We start from the raw sequence: 24,661 nt of genomic DNA on the forward strand, positions 1-24,661 counted from the left end.
GGCCTAATTAGTGCAGTGCCAACCCATTCCCAACCCTCGGCCATATGTCCCCAAGCCCTAAAGTGGCAGTCACATAACTATAAATCAACAGCTGTCCTCAAGCCCCGGGAATCTTGCCAAAGCCAAAATCCATCACAAGGGGGCTCCCCAGGAGGCCAGAGGTGCTCCTGGCCCCTCAGCCTCAGCACCCACCATTGAACCTTTCAGTCTTTCACTCAGCTCTGCCTGTGGCCAGTTTTAACGCATGTCAGCCCCCTACCCACAGTAGCATAGGCCCAGGTACCTGGAGTTTGGGATAGCCTTTCTGAATATATTGTCCACATTTTTCATGTTCCCCTGTGGAAGCATAATATTTACTCCACCAGTCAATAATTTCTTCCTCCTAAAGAAAGACACATGAAAATGGAAAAATCTTTAGTGATGCCCTGGATTTCCAATCATTGCAAGAAAACTCATATGTAATAGACAAGAGAAACAGGTACTTCTGAACCTAAAAGAGGCGAGATTATATGACTCTTGTTTACATGCACCAAAGTATTCAGGATTCTTCTACCCAGAAGCTGGAGGTGAAATGATGATCCTTGGCCAATGAAGTGTGTTTGGCTTTAATGGCCACAGCTACACTAGATGATTTTCTTACATTCTATGGATACAATCTATTCATTTGTCTGTTTTTACTCTTTTATCCTGTTGACTTGATATTTACATATGCAGATAAATTAAAAGAAAACCTTCAGTATGTGTTTACTATTTCATCCTCCAGTATGTGTTTTCCACTGTTTCATTTCCTTAGCCCTTTTAGCCAGCAATGCACTGCAAAACAAAGCCCACTAAGCTAAGAGTGGGTAAAACTGGTTCTAATTCAAGTTCCATCCTTTACGTTAGAAGCCATACCCTTATGTTACAAGCCACACCACATCAGGTACATTGTTTAGCATCTCTGAGCATCATTTTCTTCATCCACTGAATAGGATAACACTACCTGTCCCCATCCATCTCATAGGATTGTTTTGTTTTGTTCTTTGGCCACGCTGTGTAGCATGTGGGATGATCTTAGTTCCCCAAGATCCCCAACCAGGGATTGAACCCATGCCCCCTGCATTGGGAGCACAGAGTCTTAACCAGTGGACCACCAGGGAAGTCTCTCATAGAGTTGTTTTGGACATCAAATAACATCATTAGGAGAAGGAGCTTTGAAAATTATAAAATGTGAAGCAAGAGTAGGGAGGCATCATGGTTTGTTTAGACCAGTGGCTCCCAACCTCTTCTTGGAGATTCTAATTCAATCAGCCTGGGGTGAGACCTGGCAAACAGGATGCCTTCAAAAGTTCCCCAGGTAACGTGCAGCCGGAGTTCAGAATCTGGTGGTTCTTGGATTGGGCAGAAGGGACAGCATTTAGAATCACTTGTGCAACATTCTCAAACTGTAGAAGGCTGTAGTGTATCGAAGGCTACTATAAATTCCACTCAGATTTATAACAAGAATAGATCCCATCAGACCCACCCGTGGCTTAATCTACCTAGGAAGAGTGAGCTTGCCCAAAATAGTGTGTCACCAGCAACATAGCCTCTTCTTCCATCTGGGGAAGGAAGAAGGAACACTCAAGAAAAGCTATTTCTTATTTGTATATGGTATATATATGTTTATACATACACCTACAGTTATTTCCCCTTTATGGATCAGTAACCCAACCCTGGATTTAAAAAATTATGTATGTATGTATGTATGTATGTATGTATGTATGTATGTATGTATCAAGCTACAGGCAGAAAATACATGAATCTTAAGTCTAGCAAAATGTGTAAAACAGTTACCTTTTCTGTTAGCTGCCGATCACATATATATGGGCAGGAAGAGGAAAAACCATGTACAGGTCACACAGAGATGGAGACCCCATGAGCATGTGGTTCAATGAGAAAGAGAAAAGGAGACGTTATTATTCATCCATGCCTTATATTATCAACATTTTGATGGATTATTTATTCAGGATGATCTCATAATTAAACACACCTTATTGGCTTCTTCTCTGAAATGTGCAAAAGAGTTAACAAACAGTGTTAAAATAAAAGGCTTGGAGGTAGCCACCCATGTCCCATGTTTTAATAGAGTTAGACAATCTGTCCACCAGCATAGTGATCACAAAGGAAGTGCGGTGGGGTGGAGGTGAGGATGAATACAGTTGCTCATCTTCCTGCACCAAACCTTTTATTCCATTTAGCTTCTAAAGTATATCCCCAACTTGGCCTAATTCTTATTCCTTCAAAAACTCCTGTCCCAAGATATTTATGTCCAACATGACTGCAGCACCATCATGTAAGTATCTTTCCTTGATTTTTCCCCATGCTGACGATAAAGCACCAAATACATATGCATCCATAAATGGATGTCAAGTCTCTCATTGGCCAAATCCTCCCATTTGAGTTTCTGCATGGAGAATCCACCAGGAGATGAGAGAATGGACAGCTAGGATGCTGGGGCTTGACTTTTCTCTTGGTACCTGCTGGAACATCAGCCAAGCTCACCCTTAGGGGCAGTTTGAAGAATTGCTACCTCCTAACTTCAAGTTCATTTCCACTGTGAGGGGGCAGCGACTCCTCACTACAGGCACTTCCTGCAGGGAGTGCTGGGCGGCCACGGGGCTTCCTCTGCAAGTGCCCCTCGGCTTTTTCCGCATCGACTTTTGTTCAGCACACAGAAATGCCAAGAGAGGCAGAGAGACAGATAGATATAACAGTTCTTTCTATTAGATTCATGTCAAAGCGAGATTAAAAGTTAAATCATCACAGCTGAATTGAGATTTTGGAGAGAGGGACTTTATGCCACAAGTGTTTTCACATTCTCAATGGTCCTGAATTCATATTTTTAGAGTCTGTTTATTCACATCTATTCTCAGCTATTTGAAATCATTTCAAAGAAATGAATAGTTCATGATTTAAAAAAGCGTTATTCAGAACAGATTGCTGATGTTAAAATCTAGGATTAATATGGGAGAATTTATTTATGTCCGCTTGCTCATTAGTTCACGTGGCAAAGTAGCTGAAGCAGCTAGAGTAACTTGCTTCATTATATCCAAATGGCATAGAAGATTCTCCCCTGAAGCTTAAAATAATCACATTTGTTTAAAGATCGTCTTTCACTCCAAAATCTAGAAAGAATCTGAAAGGAGAGTTCAAGTCTTTAGACCGAGGTCCCCGCAGCCCCAGGCAGCTTCATGCATTTTCTTATCATACATACATGCACTGTCGTTGGAGAAGCCATTTTGCTGAGTGCTGTTGACATACTGCTTAAGCACTGGAATTGGAAGGTAATTGTTGAAATGGCCATGTAGGAAAGTCTGTGTTATCTGGCTAGCACTTAGCAATTTGTCCCTAGTGCTTATTTCCTGCTTTACTTGTGTCGGTGCTGAGCCCATCTGTTAAGAGCTCCCAGGGTCACCACAGGGTAGTGGTGTGAGTTTCTGTGAGCCTGCAACTGTCACCTGAAGCCACATTCTACAGCTCCCATCAAAAGCACAGTGTTGAACCATTCCCTAATTTACCAATAAAAGGCTTGAATTGAGTTAGTGGTAATAGGTATTCATTACACACACATCACATGTACATGTAACACATGCATATCACATGCATGCATATATATTACATGCGTGCATTATATTACATGCATGCACGTGTATTACATGTATATGTAATCCAGGACATCAGCAAGCTTGTCATTGGCTCTTCCAAAGCTCAACTTTGCTCATTTGACTTTGCGTAGATGAGTGCTATACTCCCCAATGAATAGGTAGTATCAGATTTTTAGAGGCGATTCCAAATAGCCTTTCTTATCAACACAGTATACCTCCAGTAGGCGTTAGGAGAGCAGCTGAGTGAAAGTTATTTATAGTACATGAGAATGACTGATACTACCTTCCTCAGTCCTGCTAAGTTGCAGCTTAAAATATGATGTAAACTCAACCTTCACAATGTGTCGCTACAGTAGCCTCATCTGTTAACTACTGTTAAGAAATGAATGAGGGCTTCCCTGGTGGCGCAGTGGTTGAGAGTCCGCCTGCTGATGCAGGGCACACGGGTTCGTGCCCCGGTCCGGGAGGATCCCACATGCCGCGGAGCGGCTGGGCCCGTGAGCCATGGCCGCTTAGCCTGCGCGTGTGGAGCCTGTGCTCCGCAACGGGAGAGGCCACAACAGTGAGAGGCCCACGTACCGCAAAAAAAAAAAAAAAAAAGGAAATGAATGAGATTGGGGCATAGACTGGCTTTATCCTTCTTCTTGAGCCTCCATACCTGGGGCTACTGAGTATACAGAAGGCCCAGAGAAGAGCTGATTGACAAGGGGAGGCAGGAAAGCTGGAGGCTGATTACAGAGCAGGATCTTAAACTGGCTTTTTCCAGAGTTTTTGTGAAAATGTACATAAAAGATCTTAAGTATATTATACTTAGCTTCGTCCTAGGCTACTACTGTTTTATTGGGAATATTTGGGGTTGTTTATAAAGTGAACACAGTGGTTTTGCATATTTGATATTGTCATTTCTGACTGTGGAGGATTCTCAGGGAATAGAATCAAACACACTGCTACGCTGTGCTGACTGTAGAGCTCACATTTAGTATGGTCCAATTGTTAGTGAGTTTAATGCAGTGGGAAGAAAGTGGATTTCTTTAAAGGCACTGTTTATGGACATAACACATTAAAGTGCAATCATGTGCACTTTTCGGCCAGTTTGCACATTAAAACATGCTGTGAAAGTCCATCGTGAATGCCAACAGAAACGGGGAGATATTTGATGTTTTCTTTTTTCTGGGCTGGGAACTTTTTTTTCCCCTCTCCTTCTTGTCGAACTGGCTGGAATGGTTTTAACATAGGGTCCTGAGTGAGCATTTACACCAATTTCTTGATTTGGAAAACCACAGTGAATATAAAAGTCGGGATATCCCATACACTGACAAATAGGGTCATTAAAGATCCATGACACTTCTGTTTCATGTAGGGGAAAAAAACTGGCGTGCTACATGTATCCCTTTTCTGAATGTTGTGCTGTGTATTTGCTCCTGAAATTTCTCTTTCTTGCAAATGATATCACTCAGACTGTCCACACTAAAGGTCCTCAGACCTGCCTGCACATTAGAACCACTTGGAGAGATTTTTAAATTTACTGTTGTCTAGATCCCTCTCCCTCATGGAGAGTGGAGCACGGGTCTGAGTATATTTTAAGTATCCTGGGTGACTGAGGGTAGAGGACATGAGTCCACACAATGTCACCGTAGCTACTGATGAGTGTACGATTCAGGTTTTTTACCGTGATAAGCTGGTTTGTTATTTTATTTTAGTTGCACTGAATGGTTGTTTGACTGAATTCACCTAATGCTTAGATGCCTGGAAGATAAAACTGACATCATCCAATGATCAGTTCTGAAGCCTACCTTTGATGCCAGTAATGGTTTGGTGTCTTCTATTTCAATAACGACGTCCCGGCAGGGTGGGGTAGACAAAAAGGAGGCTGCAAGACAATTTCATAATCTAAGATACTTACAAAAATATAGTGGTGAACATTCTACTCCAAGTTCAAGTTCAACAGCCACACAGTGGAAGGTAGAGCTTGCTCCTGGATGAGACTTACTAAATGGAGAAGACCACGTCTGAATGTAGAAAAATAACCCAATTCATTGCTTTTCCCAAAATATGATACAGTTTTAGACATTTTTAAAGGGATTTTATGGCCCATTTTTTTCTTTTATCTTAGACAATTAGCCCAATCCTGTACACAGGAAATGCTGAAAAAAGAATTGTGTCAACCCATGTCTTTAGAGGATGTAGGAGTGAGGTCGGGGCAATGGGGGCTGGGAGGAGCTACACCAAAGGAGCTTCCTTTTCATGGAATCTGTTCTAAGACACAGAAAAGCAAAGCAGGGTGAATAGTTGCACATTTCAGGGCTGAAGTTGCAGTGGCTCATTCAGCTTGGCTCTCACAGTGTACCTAGAGGGAAAAGGCACACATCCTGGCTTTAAATAATTCCCAGAATATTTGTGGCTCCGGATGTTGAGGTTAGAGCAAGGGCTCAGGAGCAGCCCCTGGGCTCACCAGGTTTGGTTCAGCTGAAGGGGGTGCTGAAGCCTCAGCCTGGGGCAGGGTGGGATGAGAGGTACAGCTACCCTTTATGGAAGAAGGCATCAGGCAACCAGACGTTCAACAGGAGGGCAGAACTCAGACAGAACAAACTCTGCCAAGCGAAAAGAACTTTGTGTTTAACCCAGCATTTGATGTATGGGACATAGAGGAGGGAAAACACATTTTTTAGGCACCTACCATGTGCCAGGCAGTGGGCTAACCTGTTTACATACATGATCTCCTTTAACCCCTCAAAAATCCTGTAGAATATGTGCATATGTGGCATTATACCCATTATAGAGGTTAAAAAACAAACAAACTGAGGCTAAGAGAAAGCAAGTCATTTGCTTCCAGTTAAACAATTAATCACAAGTGAAAGTAAGTAATCTAGGTCTGTCTGACCCCAAAGCTTATGTTTTAACCATCACACCAGAGCCCAGAGCAAAGTAGGCCCTTAGTAAATGTCAGAGAAATGATCAGGGGAACACCTGGGAAGCAGAGGAGACTGACATTTATTGAGCATCTATGATACGCCAGTTGCTATGCTGTTGCCAGGTGGCACCCCCAGATCTATCAGAAGTCTCTAGGCTTCCAAGATAGCTCCCCTCCAACTCCTGACAACTGCAGCAACACAGAACGGGACAGCCAGGTGGGCAGGCATGCCGGAACACAACTGCATGCAAGTTCCTTCCTATATTATCATTTCTCCACTTTACAATCCTCACGTAAACAAAGCCTCGGGGACAGGAGGAAAGTTATTCTGTGTGCTTCCAACATTAGGCCAACCAAGTACATTCTTCAACTCTTACCTCAGTTTGGTTTTAAGAAACTATCAGATTGATCTAAAATAACAGATCCTGGCCTTGGGAACACAGTGCTCCCCATACACCTTAAGGATTTTCCTCTTCAGGGGCTTTCTGAAGCCTTGACCTCACTTCACACTAACTACAAAGAATCACGAACCAGGAGACCTCTGCCTAACCCTGACCCATAGACACAAGTAGGTCTACACAAGCGATTCTGGGGCCAGAGAAAATTTGCAGCATTTGTACCTTCCTCATGATTTCACATATTTGTGTCAAAGAACTTTCTCTCATGAAAGCAATAGGAAAAACACTAGGAAAACAGTTTCTCTCCATTAAGTAACCCCAGATAAAAGAATGCCTGCAGTTACATTAATCCTTGAGGTTATAAAAATGTTGCTGTTTTAGGCACCATCAACTCAGCACAAAAATGCTTTACATGGGAAATGTATGGATAAACACATGTAGGGTTTTGCTCAAGTGTGACTGTGAATTTTTTTCTCTCTTCTCTGAATCAGGGATACAGGATGCTCAGACCCACATAGCAGATGAGCTTCAGAGGCTCTATAAAATCAATACCAAACCTTATGGAAGATTAAATAGAACTGGTTAGCAGAACAGCTCTCAAATAGAAGACATCTGTTTCAGTTTGGAGGCTACCAACGATCAGATGAATGGGTGTCAATTCTCCACTGGGCTTAATCTTATGAGCCTAGGGGCTCTGGGATCTTGTTCACGGATGGAACCCAGTCCCCAGCCCCTAACAGTCTCTGGCACATGGTAAATTAAAAAACAAGTAATTCTTGAATAAACAAGAGCAAAATGCTCTTCATTAGTTATTATTTAGTATAGAACCCCAAAGTAAGTATTATACCCTGCTCTATCACTTATTAATTACGTGACCCAAGGCCAGGAATTTAAACTCAAGCAGGTGTTATTTTTTCTTCGATAGATAACAATGAAATCATATTTTTCAAATTATATCACAACAATGCTGTGATGCATTCATGAGGCAGGACAATAGATGGAAAGCAATTTAAACTAAAAATCCCCCACTCCTTCAATGCTTACGGAGGGGCCCCTGTATTTCCCCATCAAAATATTTATCACAGGACTTCCCTGGTGGCACAGTGGTTAAGGATCAGCCTGCCAATGCAGGGGACACAGGTTCGATCCCTGGTCCAGGAAGATCCCACATGCCGCAGAGCAACTAAGCCCGTGCACACAACTACTGAGCCTGTGCTCTAGAGCCCGCACGCCACAACTACTGAGCTCACGTGCCACAACTACTGAAGCCCGCACACGCCTAGAGCCCGTGCTCTGCAACAAGAGAAGCCACTGCAATGAGAAGCCCACGCACTGCAACGAAGAGTAGCCCCCGCTCGCTGCAACTACAGAAGGCCCATGCGCAGCAATGAAGACCCAACGCAGCCAAAAATAAATAAATAAATAAATTTATTAAAAAAAAAAAAAAAGAACTTAACACAGCAAACTGCAATCACCCACTGTCTTGCCTTCTCTGCTGGATGATACAAAAAAGAATGTTCATCCAGGAGCAGGACAATTCAGAAAGTAATAGCTTGAGCATTGGGCCCCCTCAAACAAGGCCAGGATTCAAGGGTAGCACTGCCACTTACTACCTATACTACCTTGGGAAAGTTACATAGCATGCTGTAAATCAAGCTGTTTCCTCATCTGCAAAATCTGGACAGTGAGTACTTACTCTGAGAGTTTGTAAAGATGAAATCAACTGAACATGAAAAGTCCCAAGATGCATTTAGAGACTTGCGTTTACCTTTTAGCTGTGGCACGATGTCCTCCTTTCCTGCATAAGGGTCGCAGCGAAAGCGGTCCAGGCGGTCAATGGTGCACTGGCCCACAACGGGCTTGCGCCCAAACTGCCTGTGGTCGATGACCTTGATCACCAGCGGAGGCATGTACAATTCCTCCTTGGGCAAGAACTGGGGGTCACAGAGGTAGGTGTCACTTTTCTGTTTAAGACCTGACAAGGGCAGCTTTGCCAATTAACTCCCCCAAAGGGACCAACCCAGGCTCTTTCTGCCCATTTGGTGTAGCCCTGGGACCCACAGTGAGCAGTTCAGTAACGTACATGCCAGGCAAGCAGCCTGGCACTGAAGGGCCTGAACTCCGAGCCGGGATCAAACCCTGGCTCTGCCACTGACAGCTGTATGATCTTAGGGAACACTTCTCCGTCCCAGTGATCTCCTTAATAAGAGTAGGGGTGCTGAATTAATACATGTGAAGTGCTTAGCACTGTACCTTAGCACCTGGCTCTGCTCTGTAACAGGATGTGAAGTCAGCATTAAGTTAGAATTAGTTAAAATTTAGATCGAGATAAAACTGAACCTTCACGGGAGGTAACTGTGGCTTGAGAGTCTTTCAGCCCTGGAAGTTCAATGCCAAAATGGGATGCTCATTTTTCCTCCATGCCTCCTGGTTCCTCTATATGGAATTTGGTAGCCTTGGTGACATTGTCTGGTTGGGGAGTCACGGGCTGGTCTCGGGTCTGCCTGGTGCATGGTTCAGATGATTTCCACCTTCGTCTTCACACAGGAATAGAAGCTGGGATCAACTGGGTGGCTTTCCTCACCTCGGCTGACTGAGGCTAGATTCCAGGCTAGAGTTTGGGAGGTGGGGAAGGGGCTGGGGACGGAACGAGGATGGGTAGAGTGGCCCAGGGGATCACTCTGGGATTCTGGCTCGGAGCTTCCAAGTGGCGCTCATCTGTAGCATCGCAAGGGGAAAAGTATTGGCTTTGAAGTTGGAGGGACCTTAAGTCCAAACTCTGGCCAAACACTTGCTAGCTGTGTCCCCTTGCGTAAATCACTTAACACCTCAGCTTCCTCCAAAGCACACGTAAGAGGGGTGAAAATGCCTGCCCTGCAGGGTCGAAGACTTAATGCAGGGAGTGTGAATGCAGCCAGCACCGAGCTCTGTGTAGCTACTGCTGCGATCTCGACAGAGTCACTGCAGCACAGCACGCGGGGCCTGGCACTCACTACGGAACTTGCATAAGGCGGTTCCCCTCTCCAGGCCTCAGCTGCCTCATCTGTAATTGGAGAAGTTAAGCTCCAAGACCCTACAGTTCAAGAGTGGTGTGCTGGAGACCCCAAGGGCAGAAAAATGACTGGGGTGGGGAAAGAAATGGGAAGGTTCTGGACCTTCCATCCCATTAAACTGAAGAAATGCCTTGATTTCTTGACGCTTTGTATAGTAGAGTAAAAAATAAAGATTTTTTTTTTTCTTTTTAAAAAGTTAAGGATTTAACTGCTTTAAAAACGGAAAGACGGAGTAACCTCTTCTTGCCCCAAAGTATTATAGGGTCTATGATGGAGGACTGTGAACCAGATCTGAGGCTGCTGCCTTTATAATAACCAGAGGGTAACTTTGATGGAACGAAGTGGCACCAACCCAGGGACACCTGGAGGCAGGGCACAGCCATGGGCTCTTAGGACATGGCCCCATCACCCCGCAGCTGCCCTTGCCCAGCCAGCCAGTCACTATCCAGAGGGTTCTGGTCCACATACACCTGCAGGGCCTGCGGGTTAATATTCCGCTCTTGGGGGATTGACCAAGAGCATGTTACAGAGAGCTGACTAGATAGAAAGTTTATTGGAGAAATACATTAGTATTGCTCATAGATACCTCTGTGTCCCTGGGGTTGTTTGAAGCTGTAAGAAACCATCACTACAGTGTGAGAATCTAAGGGGGAAAAGTCACTGACAAGCTGTCTGCAAGGCAGGGTTTTTCTATTTGTTGTCAGACTGGAAATACATAAACTACAGACTTTGGAAATATATATATATATATATATATATATATATATATATATATATATATATATATATAAAATAGGTGTGTGATTTGTATATATTCATTTTCAAGTACGATTCAGCTATTCAACAGACATGAACTATTACGGAGTCTTGACACAGTACCACTTTCATGAAGAGAACAGAACTCGGGAAGTTGGGTGTCTTCTTCAGGTTTTTGATCACCACTGATTCCACCCGTTCCCCTCCACACTCCACAATGAGACTGGGGGAGGTGACAGAAGCCATCTGGTAGTTTTTCATATTTCTTAAGCCCCAAGCTAGAATCTAAGAAAACAATGTAAAGAGAAGGGAAGGAAACCCAGCATATTAAAAATAATATTCAAAAGGAAAAATCCTGTCTTAATAACTGGTAAATTCTTTAAGACTGACTTGTACAGATTTGCCTCAAATCTCTGAGAATGTCACTCTAGAAAACCTGGAGGTCATACAGAGAAAGCGGTTTTGCCCATTTACCTCTCCTACCTGAGCTGCTAAAAAGCTGAGGGGATAAGGGTGCAGGGATCAAATCCTGGCTGCGTGGTATCACAGCTCTGAGAACTCTGGCCAGTTAGTAACCTCTCTGTCTTATCTGCAGACGGGGCTGAGAGCATTACCTATCATGGGTTATTCTGAGGATCAAGTGTAAACTTCTTAACACAGGGACTGACATGCAGGCACTAAGTAAAAAATAAGAGCTGTTGTTTAAAGTCATCTGCCTCCGTCTTAGCAAGACCCCAAGAATGGAAATCTCCAGGTAACACCTGCTTGACCAAACAGAGGGAGAGCCCTCAATAGTAGGCAGGACGCTGTCCATCAGGCTCCTTCCTTCTGTATCTGCTCTGTCTGACATGTCAGCGTCTCTCATTCCTCCCTTCCCTCCCTATACCTCCCTCTGAGGTCCCCTTTTCTCTGCACATAAAGACACGCTGCTCTGAGTCTGTCTCCTCTCTCCCAGTTCTCCAGTTGACACAGGAAACTTAGAAATCCACTGGCTCCCAGTAAATGGGAATGCTAGATTCCCTCAGGAATGTTGGGATTGACCTGTTTTTATTGCTTTGACAAGCATTCTATTTCCATGAATATTTCAATTTTTTAGACAAATTCTATAGGAAATTGGAGACAGCAAGAGAAGATGCAGCAAGATTCCATTCCTATACGAAAGATTCCATTTCTATAGCCACATCCATTTGAGTTGATCAATAAAACAGAGTGAGCAGCATACCTCAATAGCAGTGAGCTGAACCACAGGCCTGATGCCCTGGGGGACCATGTACAGATTTGGTGCCCTTTGCGAGGGAAGAATGGGAAGGTTGGAGCCATCCTGTGAAACAAACATGGAAATGTCAATGCCTCCCTTTAGTTCAAGTAAATAGTGCCTGGAGTTGTTAACAAGTGTTTTGATTCGCTACTCTGAAAAAACAGATGAGTGAGAACTCAGTAAGTACCTTGTGCCTCAGGATCAGCTCTGCAGTTACAAGGACATCCCCACAGGTTTTGTCTCCATTCATTACTGGGTACCAGAGAAGTTTGGGTGTGATGTCCATTTCTGAGTTTAGTTTCACCAGAGGAGAACACATGCTTCGTCCTAAAAACTCATCTTTGCCCTAGAGAAACAAGCAATCCTTAAATTCCCTGACAAACATCCCTATAAATCTCCATCATTTCCCTAGCCATCTTAGAAATTCTCAATTACCTACCACTTGGTCATTGTCAAAAAGTTCAATGACAACCTTGGGTGGGTTTTGTAGGACTGTTTGGGGTTCCCCATAAATTTCAATTTCATCAAATATAATCGTTTGGTCCCATGTAGGATTCAGGGTTGAGTGGATGATCTCGGTGGTTTTACTTCGATGAAGGAAGGAGACATGAGCATATGGATCTAAAACAGAAAAAAAGAATAACAGTGGGCCATGGCTGAAGTCTGAAATGGTAAAACTCCTGGAAGAAAATATAGGGGTAGGCTCCTTGACACTGGCTTGGCTATGGTTTTTTGAATTTGACACCAAAAGCAAAGGCAGCAAAAGCAAAAATAAACAAGTGGGACAACATCAAACTAAAAAAGGTTCTGTGCAGCAAAGTAAACCACCAAAGAAATGAAAGCCAACCTATAGATGAGTAAAGAAAAAAATATAGAGAGATAGATAGATACACACTATGAAATATAATTCAGCTTTAAAAAAGAAGGAAATTTTGCCATTTGTGACAACATGGATGAACCTAGAGGGCATTATGCTAAGTGAAATAAGCCAGACAGAGAAACACAAATACTACATGGTATCACTTATATGTGAAACAAACAAAAAAAGTCAAACTCATAGAAACAGGCAGTAGAATGGTGCTGTCAGGGTGCCTGCGGGCAGGGGAAATGGAGAGAAGTTAGTGAAAGGGTATAAATTTCACCTACAAGATGAATAAGGTCTGAGGATCTAATGTATAACATGGTGGCTGCAGCTAACACTGTATTGTATAATTGAAATTTGCTAAGAAAGTAGAACTTAAGTGTTCTCACACACTCACAAAACAGGTAAATATGAGAGACGATGAATGTTGTGGAAATCCTTCCACAATGTGTACATATATCAAATCACCACGTTGTACACTTTAAATATATTACAACTATATTTGTCAACTATATCTCAATAAAGCTGAAAAAAGATAAGGAAAAAAAAAAAGAAGTAATCCATTTCTCCTCCATGCTAAATAATTTCACCAAACCTTTTTGCAATTGCTTGGGAGCTGACCTGTCTGAGCAATACCCTGCTGTCTAACTCGAAGCTTTTGCATAAGCTAAAAGGGTGCTTGGCTTTTAGCATTGCAGCATCTTATGAATGGGATTCCTTGCTTTTGTCCTGATGATGTATCTTTTATCTCAAACTGCAAGGAATGTGCTTAGAGTTTTACGCAACTTGAGTCGAGAAATTAACTTTGACTTTCAATGATTGAGTGCCCCCTGGTGGTGAATATTCAAAAATGTCTTCAAAAACCATTTTGGAGATGTGTATTACAGAGATAACCTTGAATCTGCTTTAATTCGTGAGAAAAGGAAACCATTCACATATGTTGGTTAATATTAGTGCTCGGAACATACCTCGCAATTGATGTAAGCATGCTGGAGTGTCAGGTAACTGCTCTTAGAGCTGTTTCCGTAGAAGCCCCAGGGAAGCTCTGATGGCCTTCAGGTCCTGAAGTAGAATGCCCCCGCTATAGCCCAGGGAGCCCAGGAACTATTCATGGTCCCACTAGCAACAGCACAAATCCCCCAGCAGCAGGCGCCCAGAACCTTCCTCTTAGAACCAGTCCAAAGGCAACAAAAGCAGCTGGGGTGTCAGTGTGAGGGGTGATGAAGCCTCATGGTTTGATGGTGCTGGGAATTGGGGAGCAGGCAGCAGAGGAGGTCAAGATGGACTGAAAAGTAGGGGAATGGGTGATCTGGTGATCTTTTTGTCAACTTAAGAGAGCTACAAAAAATATATCTATAAAGGTGAGGACTTACCAATTAACCCAAGAGCCCAGGGGTAAAAACACAGCTATAAACAGAAAGCAGAAACTGCTTTTCTTAAGGTGTTTTTTTAATCACTTAATCAATTAATGATTATTAGTATTAAAAGACCATGAATCTTCTCCAGCACTCAGCAACCATGCTCGGCATACTCAGCAAGTATCTAATGACTGAGCAATTGACTTCATGCATATCAAACTACTCTCAATACAGAAAGGCTTTTTGTTGTTGTGAGAAATAACTCAAAGCATCCACTTGATGAAAAGCAGAATCAAGCTAGCCTGCTGTGTAATAACATGTGAGATGGAGACTTTTTCCCTTTACCTGAAAAGCTATCCTTGTCTAGAGCCATGAGGTTTCTGGCTTGATAGATATAGCAACGCAGATGGTAAATGTAGACTCCTAAAAAGAACAGGATGGAGGTTACTTACAAGAAACAGAACACTGTATTTCTATTTGGAGATAATATGTGTTTCAGATAAATGGGTTACCCAAATCTATTTCCCCACGGTAAAGAACACATATACAGTGGTGATGACACGTCTTCCCAAAGTAGTTCTGTCTCCTGCAAAGTGAAACTTATTTAAAAAGTACTACAGGAAGCTCAATGCAAGTGTGTCAATCAGGAGAACATACTCCTGGTGTAAAGTACCTGGATTTAGGGTACTGCTTGTCATCGCCGACCTTTAAAATGACACTTGGTCTCTAGGAGTTATAGAAATAGGGCTTTCCAGACTATTTCAGCACCAGATCTAGGAAACAGTTTTCTGCTAAACGTTTCTTTGATATTCCAAAGACTTTATACTCCTTATCATTATTATATTAATGCATATACGACCCTTCCCACTATGCTGCCATCCCTCCCTGCCCCTGCAAACACACATAATTTGAGAGGCAGGAGAGCATTCTGATTCATTACACAGATTCTGGGAACCAGACTACTTGAGTTCAAATCTTGTCTGTAGTGCTTACAAGCTATAAGATCTTGGTCAAGTTATTTAATCTTTCTGCACTTGGTTTCCTCCTGTAAAACTGGGAACAGTAATAGTACTTACCGTCTAGGGTAGTTATAAGAATTAAATGAGTTAATATATGTAGAGTGCCTGGCACATGCTAAGACTTATATGAATATTTGCTATTATTATTAGAGTAGATCTGCTCCCAAAATTCCTGAAGGTTATCATTGAAACCAACCTTAACTTTTTGAACATTTTTTCCAATTAGAATAATCTTTTGCGGGAGCTTAATAGGTAGCATGAGTACATATCAGACAGATTATGTTGAAATCAATGATTTGACAACCCTCTACCCCAAATATAATTTTGAAAACTGTATTTTTAAAATCGTCTCCATCAAGTAATGAAAATGAAAGTCACATTTGCATAAAGGGATTTTTATCTATCATATTTGGTGAATTCAAAGAGTTTCCTTGAGATGAACGTCATAGAAGTGAAAAACACAAATACATGTTTAAAACTTACTGTCAAAATTACAGGAAACAATGGGAGTGTTTGCTCCAAACACAGCAGTGGCGCTGTGTTTCTGTTTTTCTACACTCTTTTCATCTCCATCCTCGGTAGTATCTGCACCCTAAAATAAGAGTCAGGAAAACCAATTAACAATGCCTAAAAACAATCGAAGAGGTAAGAATTACAAACAAATGGAATAGTCACTTTTAAAAGAGATTTTCTTCATCCAATCACTCTATTTTTTAAAGATGAATAAAGCCCAGGAGAGCGACAGAGCAAGAAGTCGAAGCCAGCCTTTCTACCCGCCAAGGCCAGGTTTACCAAACCCTGCCCGTGAAGAAAAAAAAGAGGAGCATAAAGGATCCATAAGTGGATTAAGAGGAAGGGAGGAGGAAAAAGAGCAGTGGAAGAAGAACAGAGAAGGATCACTGTGTAGAAATATAAAAATAGGTTGTGTCCAAACACAAATTTCTTTTTCTTTTTTTTTTTTTTGCGGTACGCGGGCCTCTCACTGTTGTGGCCTCTCCCATTGCGGAGCACAGGCTCCGGATGCGCAGGCTCAGCGGCCATGGCTCACGGGCCCAGCCGCTCCACGGCATGTGGGATCTTCCCGGACCGGGGCACGAACCTGTGTCCCCTGCATCGGCAGGCGGACTCTCAACCACTGTGCCACCAGGGAAGCCCCAAACACAAATTTCTAAAAATGGTCCCTGACTACCACATTGTTTTAAGTCAACCATGACCATTTTCTTATTAATTCCTTCCACCTTTGTGCTTTTTTCTTCTCTGCCTTTTTATTGTGCTTCCATATGAATTGTTCTCCAATTCTGTAAGCATCCTTCTGTTTTCCTTCCCCTCATATCTGCATATTTTTCTTTGTTTTTTGAACAGTTGTAGTTTCCAAAGTATGATCCAAAGAGATGTTAACAGATGTCACCTGAAGCAAAGGTTTTGGAACAGATATACGTGGAAAAGGCTAGAGGAAATAACATTAAACGTGCTTCTTAGAACCTTTCATATGTGAATGGTCTATTCATTCTACAAAAATTATTGAGCACCTAGGATGTGCAGCTTTCTCCCAAATTATGTGCAGTCTTACAGTATTGGAGTCGATGGTATTATATCCAACACTCATGTATTTTCCCTCTGCAAATATGATTTGAATTTTGGCTATTTATTACTTACAAGGGCACCTTCAAGTTTAAAGATGGCAGCTGCACCATGCGTCTCCGAAGGAGCCATTTTTCTCCTCCAGCATCTGCGGCGAAAGGTATCTGAACTACGCTGTTCCCAGTGAAATTTCCAGCCAATTAAAGAAGCGTATTCCCAGCCCTCCTGGTCTTTAACTTCTTCCATGGCCTAAAATAGAAGTAAAACATTTAATGATAATAATCATAATAACAATATTCCTTATATTGATAAAGCAGATTATGTGATCCATCAACAGATACGTATTGAAAATCTACTCTGTGCCAAAGTACTGGGCTAGGAGCCAGGGATACAACAAAGAACAAAATAGACAGGCTCTCTGCCCTTGCAGAGCTGATGGACTGGGGGGATAGAGAGAGATAAGCAGGCAAGGAAAGTGAAATGAGATGAGATGAAATGAAATGAGTGGTGGCTGTACCATCAGGAGGGGCACCTTATTCAGACTTGGTAGCAGGGGTTGGGGGCAGCATGAGGGAATGGGTAAAGCAAATGGATTCTTTTCCAAATTGCTTTCTATTTCCTCACTTCATTAGCTCATAAGAACATTGCCATTACGATATAGTTTGGAAAATATTATTATGTCCATCTTATATATAGAGGGAAAAAAACGATACCACCCTCCCTAGGGTTTAAGTGTCTTGTCTAAGGTAATAGCTTCTATAGCTAATAAGTAAATCAGGGTATATTACTTCTGTAATAACTACTATCTAACGACGATAGCACTTTTAATCTTAAAAACTATATATAATTATCTCAGTTTTCAGTGTTTTTTTTTTTTTTCAATTCATTCAGTAACTCTAAGTGTGGTATTGGGTTAAGAGCTGAGGAAGCAGTGAAGAAAAAGACAGGGTCCTTGCCCTCCTGTAGCTGACATTTCAGCGGTGGAAATTTTATGTAACTATCTTAAAAGTATGACTAGATTTAGTAGATGTAAAATAATACTGAATAATATTTATGATCTCAGAAATAAGAGTTCCATGTAGGGGTTATTTTTTTCAACTTTGAATAAACAGAAAACCCAGGTCAAGGACAATCTTGTAATTGACCTTCTGGCAGTATTACTAGTGACACCAAAGTATTTTATGCAGCCAGGAGTGAGGCAGGTTAGGGAGCATGATCTCAGTCCCAACAATACTCTTTGGTAGAATAGAACCGGGCCATGTTTCCGGTCTTCTGACTGGTGGCTCAGTGTTCTTTCCACTTCACCTCGGTGCTCTCATGTGGAAGGAGGGAGTCAAGTGCCTCTAGAAACTTCTCACCCTATCAGGATAAGGATGATTGCAAAACAAATATTCATTCATTAGCTCACTCATTCTACTCCATTATTTATTAGGAACAAGGTCCTGAGCTTTGGAACCTTAGAAGTACCAAAAAGCTCACTATCTAATAAAAAGGCACTTCATGACATCTGCTATGAGTCAGGCATTTTGTGGAATAGAAAGAGGTCGTATTTGGGAATGACCTTAGCCTGGGTTCAAACACTCTATCACTTACTAGACACATGGCCTAAAGCAAATCCATTTCACCTCTGTGAACACTGTCTGTAAGATGAGGATAAAAATGCAGATTTTGTGGATGGGAGATGATGTATATTCAGTACCTACCGTCACAAAAAGCACACAGAACATACCACTTATGATTGTTCTGAGTATTATTTTTCCACTCAATTTATTATTATTCCATTTAAGCCTATAGTACCCTAATTAGATGCATATTATATCCATTTTGCAGATGAGAAAGGAAATGAAGCCAGGATTTGAATCCTCAGGTGTCTTGTTCCAAGTCCTGAGCTATTGCCACTACTACATTATGCTACCAAAATAATTTGTTTCTAGTACTGCCTCTTGAGTGGTTCTCATTATTTAGCCTGCTTCAGAATCACCTGGAAGACTTACTGAAACACAGAATGCTGGGCTCCACCCCCAGAGTTCCTAAAACAGCAGGTTTGGGGTGGGGATACACTTTTATAACCCTTGAGCAGGGCATCAGGCCCTTGACTGGCAAATGGTTCCTGTAGAAGTCGCCGAGTTAACCGTGGTTCTGTGTGGTCTGGAAGGCGGAGCCCCCAGCTCCCTCCCACTGCTCCTCTTACCCTTGCAGTACTTGCAGTGGTTTGTGTTAAATCTTTCTTGCGTTTTCGGACCAGCCTTCGGCGTCTATGAGTATGATACATTTTTTCTGCTGCAACCCAGGATTTGGGCTTATTATCAGGAGGAATGATAATTCCATACTCCCAGCCTGGAACAGAGGTTGTGAATGGTTATCCAAGAGAGATGCACTTGTCAGATTGCCAAATAAAGTTCCAGGAGTCATTCGGTCACTCTCTGCCCCGCAACATTCTCCACTGTCATGATTGAACGCCACTGCTCCTATCACTTTGCTGCCATCAGCCAAATTGAATACAGCCCCATTCCCCTGGATCCCTCTTCAAGAAGCTTCCTCTGCGGCCCTGGGGTTCTCCTCCATGTTTCTACTTCCAGTCATTCATGGTAATTGAGTGCATCTAAGAGTAAAGCACAATGCAAGAGGCATCTGGGGACAGTGATGAAGGGCATGGCCTGTGTAGTCAACAGCCTGTGTTCAAACCCCTGCATCACTACATGGGGGCTGTTTACTTTTAAAGTTTCTTGCAAATTAGTAAACCTGCTGATGGTCCAATTTCCCCAGCAGAAAGGTAAAATATACCTTTTTCAAAAGAATTAATCAAAATAATGCATGCAAAGCACTAGGACCATGATTAGCATATAGTTTGCACTCAAAAAACATTAACTATTATTAAAAGGCCTGGTGTGTGCATCAAGATCATCAAGAAACATAATCTATTTGAAACCTTCCTTATCAATGCTAGTTCTTTCGTGTGTACTATTCCCTCTTGTAAGAAATCTAAAAGTCAAATTTTCTCTCTTGATAATTCTGAATGTTCTAGTTCATTTAACTTTAGATTACTCTTTGTAGAAAAGGATAAATATCTGACTTCCCTGGTGGCACAGTGGTTAAGAATCTGCCTGCCAATGCAGGGGACATGGGTTCGAGCCCTGGTCTGGGAAGATCTCACATGCCGCAGAGCAACTGAGCCCGTGCGCCACAACTACTGACTGAACCTGCGCTCTAGAGCCTGAGAGCCACAACTACTGAGCCCGCGTGCCACAACTACTGAAGCTCATGAGCCTGGAGCCCGTGCTCCACAATAAGAGAAGCCACGGCAATGAGAAGCCCGCGCACCGCAACAAAGAGTAGCCCCCGCTCACCACAACTAGAGAAAGCCCGTGCACAGCAACGAAGACCAAATGCAGCCAAAATAAATAAATAAGTAAATTTTTTTTTTTAAAGAAAAAAGGATAAATATCATTACCAGAAGCTATGTCAATAATCTGCATTATTGCTGAGTAGGGTGACTTTTAAGGCATTTTGCAGTTCTTTTTTCTGAGCTAGGGGGCCCGAGTGTGATGTTCCCAGGGAGGATATGCTGTGGTTAGACTAGAGAAGCTCCAAACTCCAGTCCCCTCCCAAATTCTCATTGGATCCCCGGCATCTCAAAGTCCAGCCACCCGGCATCCTGTTACTTTGTATCTTTCATTCTTGACAGACGCCACCCTGCACCTGTCCAAGTAGTTGCTTGTCCTTCAGATTTTGCATCTGAATAGTCACAGGTAACACCACCTGACCTGGTCATCTTAGAGGAAGGGGCGTGAGACTCCTCCCTCCCAAGGAAACCTGACTTTAACCAAGGCATTGCTGGAGGGTCCCTGGTCAGGTAATAGGTCTGAAATGTTACCTCTCTCATCCACTGCACGATTAATGTCATAGACCCATGCATCATCTTCCCATTCCCAACCTGGAGGGCAAGTGAGCTCGCTGGGTGATGCTGCTTTATCACCGTTCTTAAAAAAAAAAAAAAAAAAAAAAGAGAAGAAGAAGCCACAGTGTGTTAAATAAGATGCAAAGGTGAGATAGAATTCCTCACACTTAACTATAGACTCACTCATTTCAATACCATCATACACATCAATCTTTCTCAGAAAAAGCCATAATCTTTATTTATACACGATTGTTGAACAATAACTAGATTTTTAAAGAATACTTTCTGCTTCCACTATTAGGGAATATGTTATGTTAAACCATGGGAAATTGTTTTTGTAGGTCAAAAATGATCAAATATCAGCAATTTCATATGGTTCAACTTAATATTATGAAATGATGCAACTCTTTATGAGGGGTTATATTGCAGAGAACCCATCAGAGATGGATAAAGCATGAAAACCACATGTTTTCAAGAATGGGGTAATGCTACAGGAGGTTGTAGATGCTAATCATGTAAGACTGAGCAAAGTTTACGTGAAATATTGACTTAAGTTCTGCATTAAAACTGACAGAGTTATGAAAAAAGTTCATAGTAAAGGAAATAAAGGAGGTCCGTAAACATAGAAAAATAGTCAGCTTCACTTTAAGAGTGTGAAAATTGAAATAACGACAGGATACCATCTATTCATGTACTGACAAAGATGTTAAAGTGGGAGGGTGTCTAGAAAAACAATCCCCTATGCTACTGCTAGAAATATAAATTTGTACAACCTCTTTGAAAGTAGTTTGCCAATATTTGTCAAATTTTTATATGCACTGAAACCTTGACCAAGCCAACAGGTGCCTCTCCTACAGACAAACTTTCATAAGTGAATAAGAATGTATGTATAAGGATGTTCATTGTCACTTTGTTTATAAAAAACAAAGACTGGGGGGAAAACCCCTGACTATCCACAAGGAGGGGATTGGTTAAATAAATTATAGAGGGGTACATATAATAAAACACTCTGTAGGAATTTTTTAAATGGCTCATAGACCTGTATGTATTGATATCAAAAGATGTCCAAGATATATTATGTGAAAAATACAAGTTGCAGAACTGTGCATGCAACACAATTCAGGTGGGGAAAAAAAGAAGTTATATATTTGTATAGGAACAGAAAACTGCTATCAGTGGTTCAGTGGTTATCTCTGGGGGTGGGGATGGGATATGGATCAGGGAGAAGAATTACTTTTAATTTCCTTTTATGCTGTTTGAGTATTCTAAAGACATGAGCATTCAATTTGTTATGATTTTAAAAACTAGTTCCATAATAAATATAGTAAAAAAAACTTCACAACCCAGACTTTACCATGTACCAACACCTAGTTAAATAGGCCCCATGTCTTTCCTATAGGAATCAATTACAGATGCGCTTTGGAGGCTCCAGTTATAAAGGGAAAGCTTTATGACATGAGATGGAGCAGAAGGGACCAGGCAGCTCCGCCTTGTGGTTGGTGATCCAGCGATGGTTTCTCCCAGCTCACGCAGGAGGGCTTATCCCCCGGAGCTGCACTCACCGCATCCGTGTAGGTGTCCTCTGCTGGCTTCCACTGGCCCCGGGGGTAGCGACTCTCGTTCTGATACAATTCATCTGTGAACTCTGTGTGACCCGCATCCGCCTCGGTCAGCAAGCTGAGGGACAGGAGGCTCGCGTTACCAAAGGAGAAACATTACCAAAGGTGGTCACTGACCACCCCATCTATTTCCAATGGCGGGGAGACATCTACACCCTGGGGGTGGCCCCCGTTCCCTCCTCGTCTATCCCATTGGGTTCTCCACTCCAAACTCTTCTTTGTACTAATAGCTTTTGACATTCCTTTGAAGAGGGGCCGCTGGAACAATGAGCGCTAAATTACAGAGAACTTTTCAAATTATCAAAGTTGCTCCTGCCCAGTAATTAGGGTGGGGACTGGGAAAACAGCATTGTGGGCAGCTTCATCTAGGGACCAGGCTTCTGTTTCTGTGTCAGGTCAGGGCCATTCAGCATTTTCTCAGCAAGACTCTTGGCTAACAGTTCAAAAGAATAAAGAGTCATCTTCCCTCTTTCTACCTATTTTAAAAAATGGAATGGAGACGGTCTCCTGGGGCCTAGTGTGGAAGCTTTTACTCATGGCTTGCTTGGTCTACGTAACACAAACTGAAGGGAGGAGTTTACATTTTCTGGATAGTTCCTAGGTAGGGATGACAGCCAAACCAGGTCATTTAAGACTCCAAAGTCCATTTGGGCACTTGAGAAATCCATACTGACTCCCTGCCATGCCAATTTTCCTCTTGGATTTAGAACTATTTTGACAACCCAGAGAAGAAAGTACAGAGGTTCCAACTTTGACTTAAGTCTTCTGCCAGGTATCCACTCAAGTGAGGTTTCTTTTTCCCTTTTACTGTCTCTACCTCTTTCCCCTGCTGTATCCTTCCCTAGAATCAAGCACTGGAAAGAAATCAGAAAACAGAAAGTTCCCACCCTTTGTATCAATTGGGCTTGTCCGTCACTTCTCTGGGCCCCAGAGAAGGAGAACAGAACTGGCTGCCACCTATGGGGTCCCATCCAGCTCCGACAGGCTCTGACCTGCTTTTCCAGTCCCAATTCCCCTGGCCTTTCCCTGTCCTCACTAACCTTCCTTCCTTCTTTCCAATTCAAATCCCATTTCCCTTCCCCTCACCAGCAACCCCAACTCCATCCAAAGCAAGCTGTCATGGGTTAAAAGCAATCATGTGCAGACACTGGGTCTTAACAGACCAGACCCAGCACACTTCTTTCCTTCCTTCCCTAATCCTGTGTCATTATGGGAAACAAATGTGGACAGAGAGAGCAAACTCTAGTTTAAGGTCTTAAAATCCAACTTCACAAGCGTGTTTCCTCCAAACACAAGTACACTGTCCTGAGCTGGAGAAAAGAGGGCATTCTGGTTCCAGTGCTTTTGCCAACACGTGGAAACCAGGCTTTCGTTTCCTCCAGACTCCAGGGGACACATGCTTGCCCCCTGTACTGTTTCTTTCTTCCTGTTTAATAATAGCCTTTGACATATAATTCACATACCATACAATTCATCCACTTAAATTATGCCCTCTACTGTTTCCTGCAGACATTCCAGCATAACAGTTGAGAACTGGTTTTGGTGCCCAGGCTAGATTTGGGTTCTAGCCCTGTCTACACCACTCACCCACAGTCTGTGTGCCTTTGGACAAGTGACTTAATCCCTCTAGGTCTCAGTTTCATCTGTAAAGTGGAGATAATACTATTTTATGTTGGGAGATAATTCTTTGTGAGTCTAAACACAGGCTCCATGATCTTCTCAAGGATGTTTATATGAGGAACAACCTCAGAAGACATAGTGTTTCTCTCCAGAGCAAAGGGCCAGCATGCTTACTACCTACCCATTATAAAGGATTCAGGTGCCCTAAGCTCAGGGTTCCTTTCCTATTACACAGTCCACTTCATGTGCAAGTGTCACCTGGCCCTCTTTTTGTCACCCTGTGGGAATTGGGGCTTGGAGAACAGGAGCAAATGTTGATACTCTGGTACTACTATTTGCTGTGGGCAATAGAGTCCTTTGTCAGGCTTCCCTGGTGGCGCAGTGGTTGAGAGTCCGCCTGCCGATGCAGGGGACACGGGTTCGTGCCCCGGTCCGGGAAGATCCCACATGCCGCGGAGCGGCTGGGCCCGTGAGCCACGGCCGCTGAGCCTGCGCGTCCGGAGCCTGTGCTCCGCAACGGGAGAGGCCGCAGCAGTGAGAGGCCCGCGTACTGCAAAAAAAAAAAAAAAAAAGTCCTTTGTCTCTGCTTTAGGAGTCTTGTGTCTCCTGCCAACATCCACGAAACTGTGGCAGGTGACCTTGCTAGCTTGCAAGTAGGATAAAAATCTCAGACTCCTCATGATTTCTGATACCACCTATCTT

At 42.7% G+C, this 24,661-nt stretch overlaps 1 protein-coding gene across 2 annotated transcripts in view; it reads right to left on the minus strand.

The window, feature by feature from the left end:
- Window positions 1-24,661, minus strand: part of MYOF (myoferlin) — a 157,808-nt gene that overhangs the window by 28,893 nt on the left and 104,254 nt on the right. Inside the window, exons 27-40 of one of the 2 annotated variants that reach the window (XM_082630027.1) lie at window positions 22,283-22,397; window positions 20,697-20,802; window positions 19,014-19,159; window positions 16,898-17,071; window positions 15,725-15,833; window positions 14,568-14,645; window positions 12,442-12,623; window positions 12,190-12,348; window positions 11,967-12,065; window positions 10,868-11,029; window positions 8,704-8,869; window positions 5,420-5,496; window positions 1,816-1,827; window positions 284-382 (exon numbers count right to left, since the gene is read on the minus strand). In XM_082630027.1, the coding sequence (XP_082486153.1) occupies window positions 284-382; window positions 1,816-1,827; window positions 5,420-5,496; window positions 8,704-8,869; window positions 10,868-11,029; window positions 11,967-12,065; window positions 12,190-12,348; window positions 12,442-12,623; window positions 14,568-14,645; window positions 15,725-15,833; window positions 16,898-17,071; window positions 19,014-19,159; window positions 20,697-20,802; window positions 22,283-22,397 (1,684 nt within the window). The remainder of the gene's footprint in view (window positions 1-283; window positions 383-1,815; window positions 1,828-5,419; window positions 5,497-8,703; window positions 8,870-10,867; window positions 11,030-11,966; window positions 12,066-12,189; window positions 12,349-12,441; window positions 12,624-14,567; window positions 14,646-15,724; window positions 15,834-16,897; window positions 17,072-19,013; window positions 19,160-20,696; window positions 20,803-22,282; window positions 22,398-24,661) is intronic. The other variant, XM_082630028.1, reaches the window with a different exon arrangement.

Source organism: Mesoplodon mirus, assembly GCF_964341445.2.
Source record: "Mesoplodon mirus genome assembly, chromosome: 2".
NCBI lineage: Eukaryota > Metazoa > Chordata > Mammalia > Artiodactyla > Ziphiidae > Mesoplodon > Mesoplodon mirus.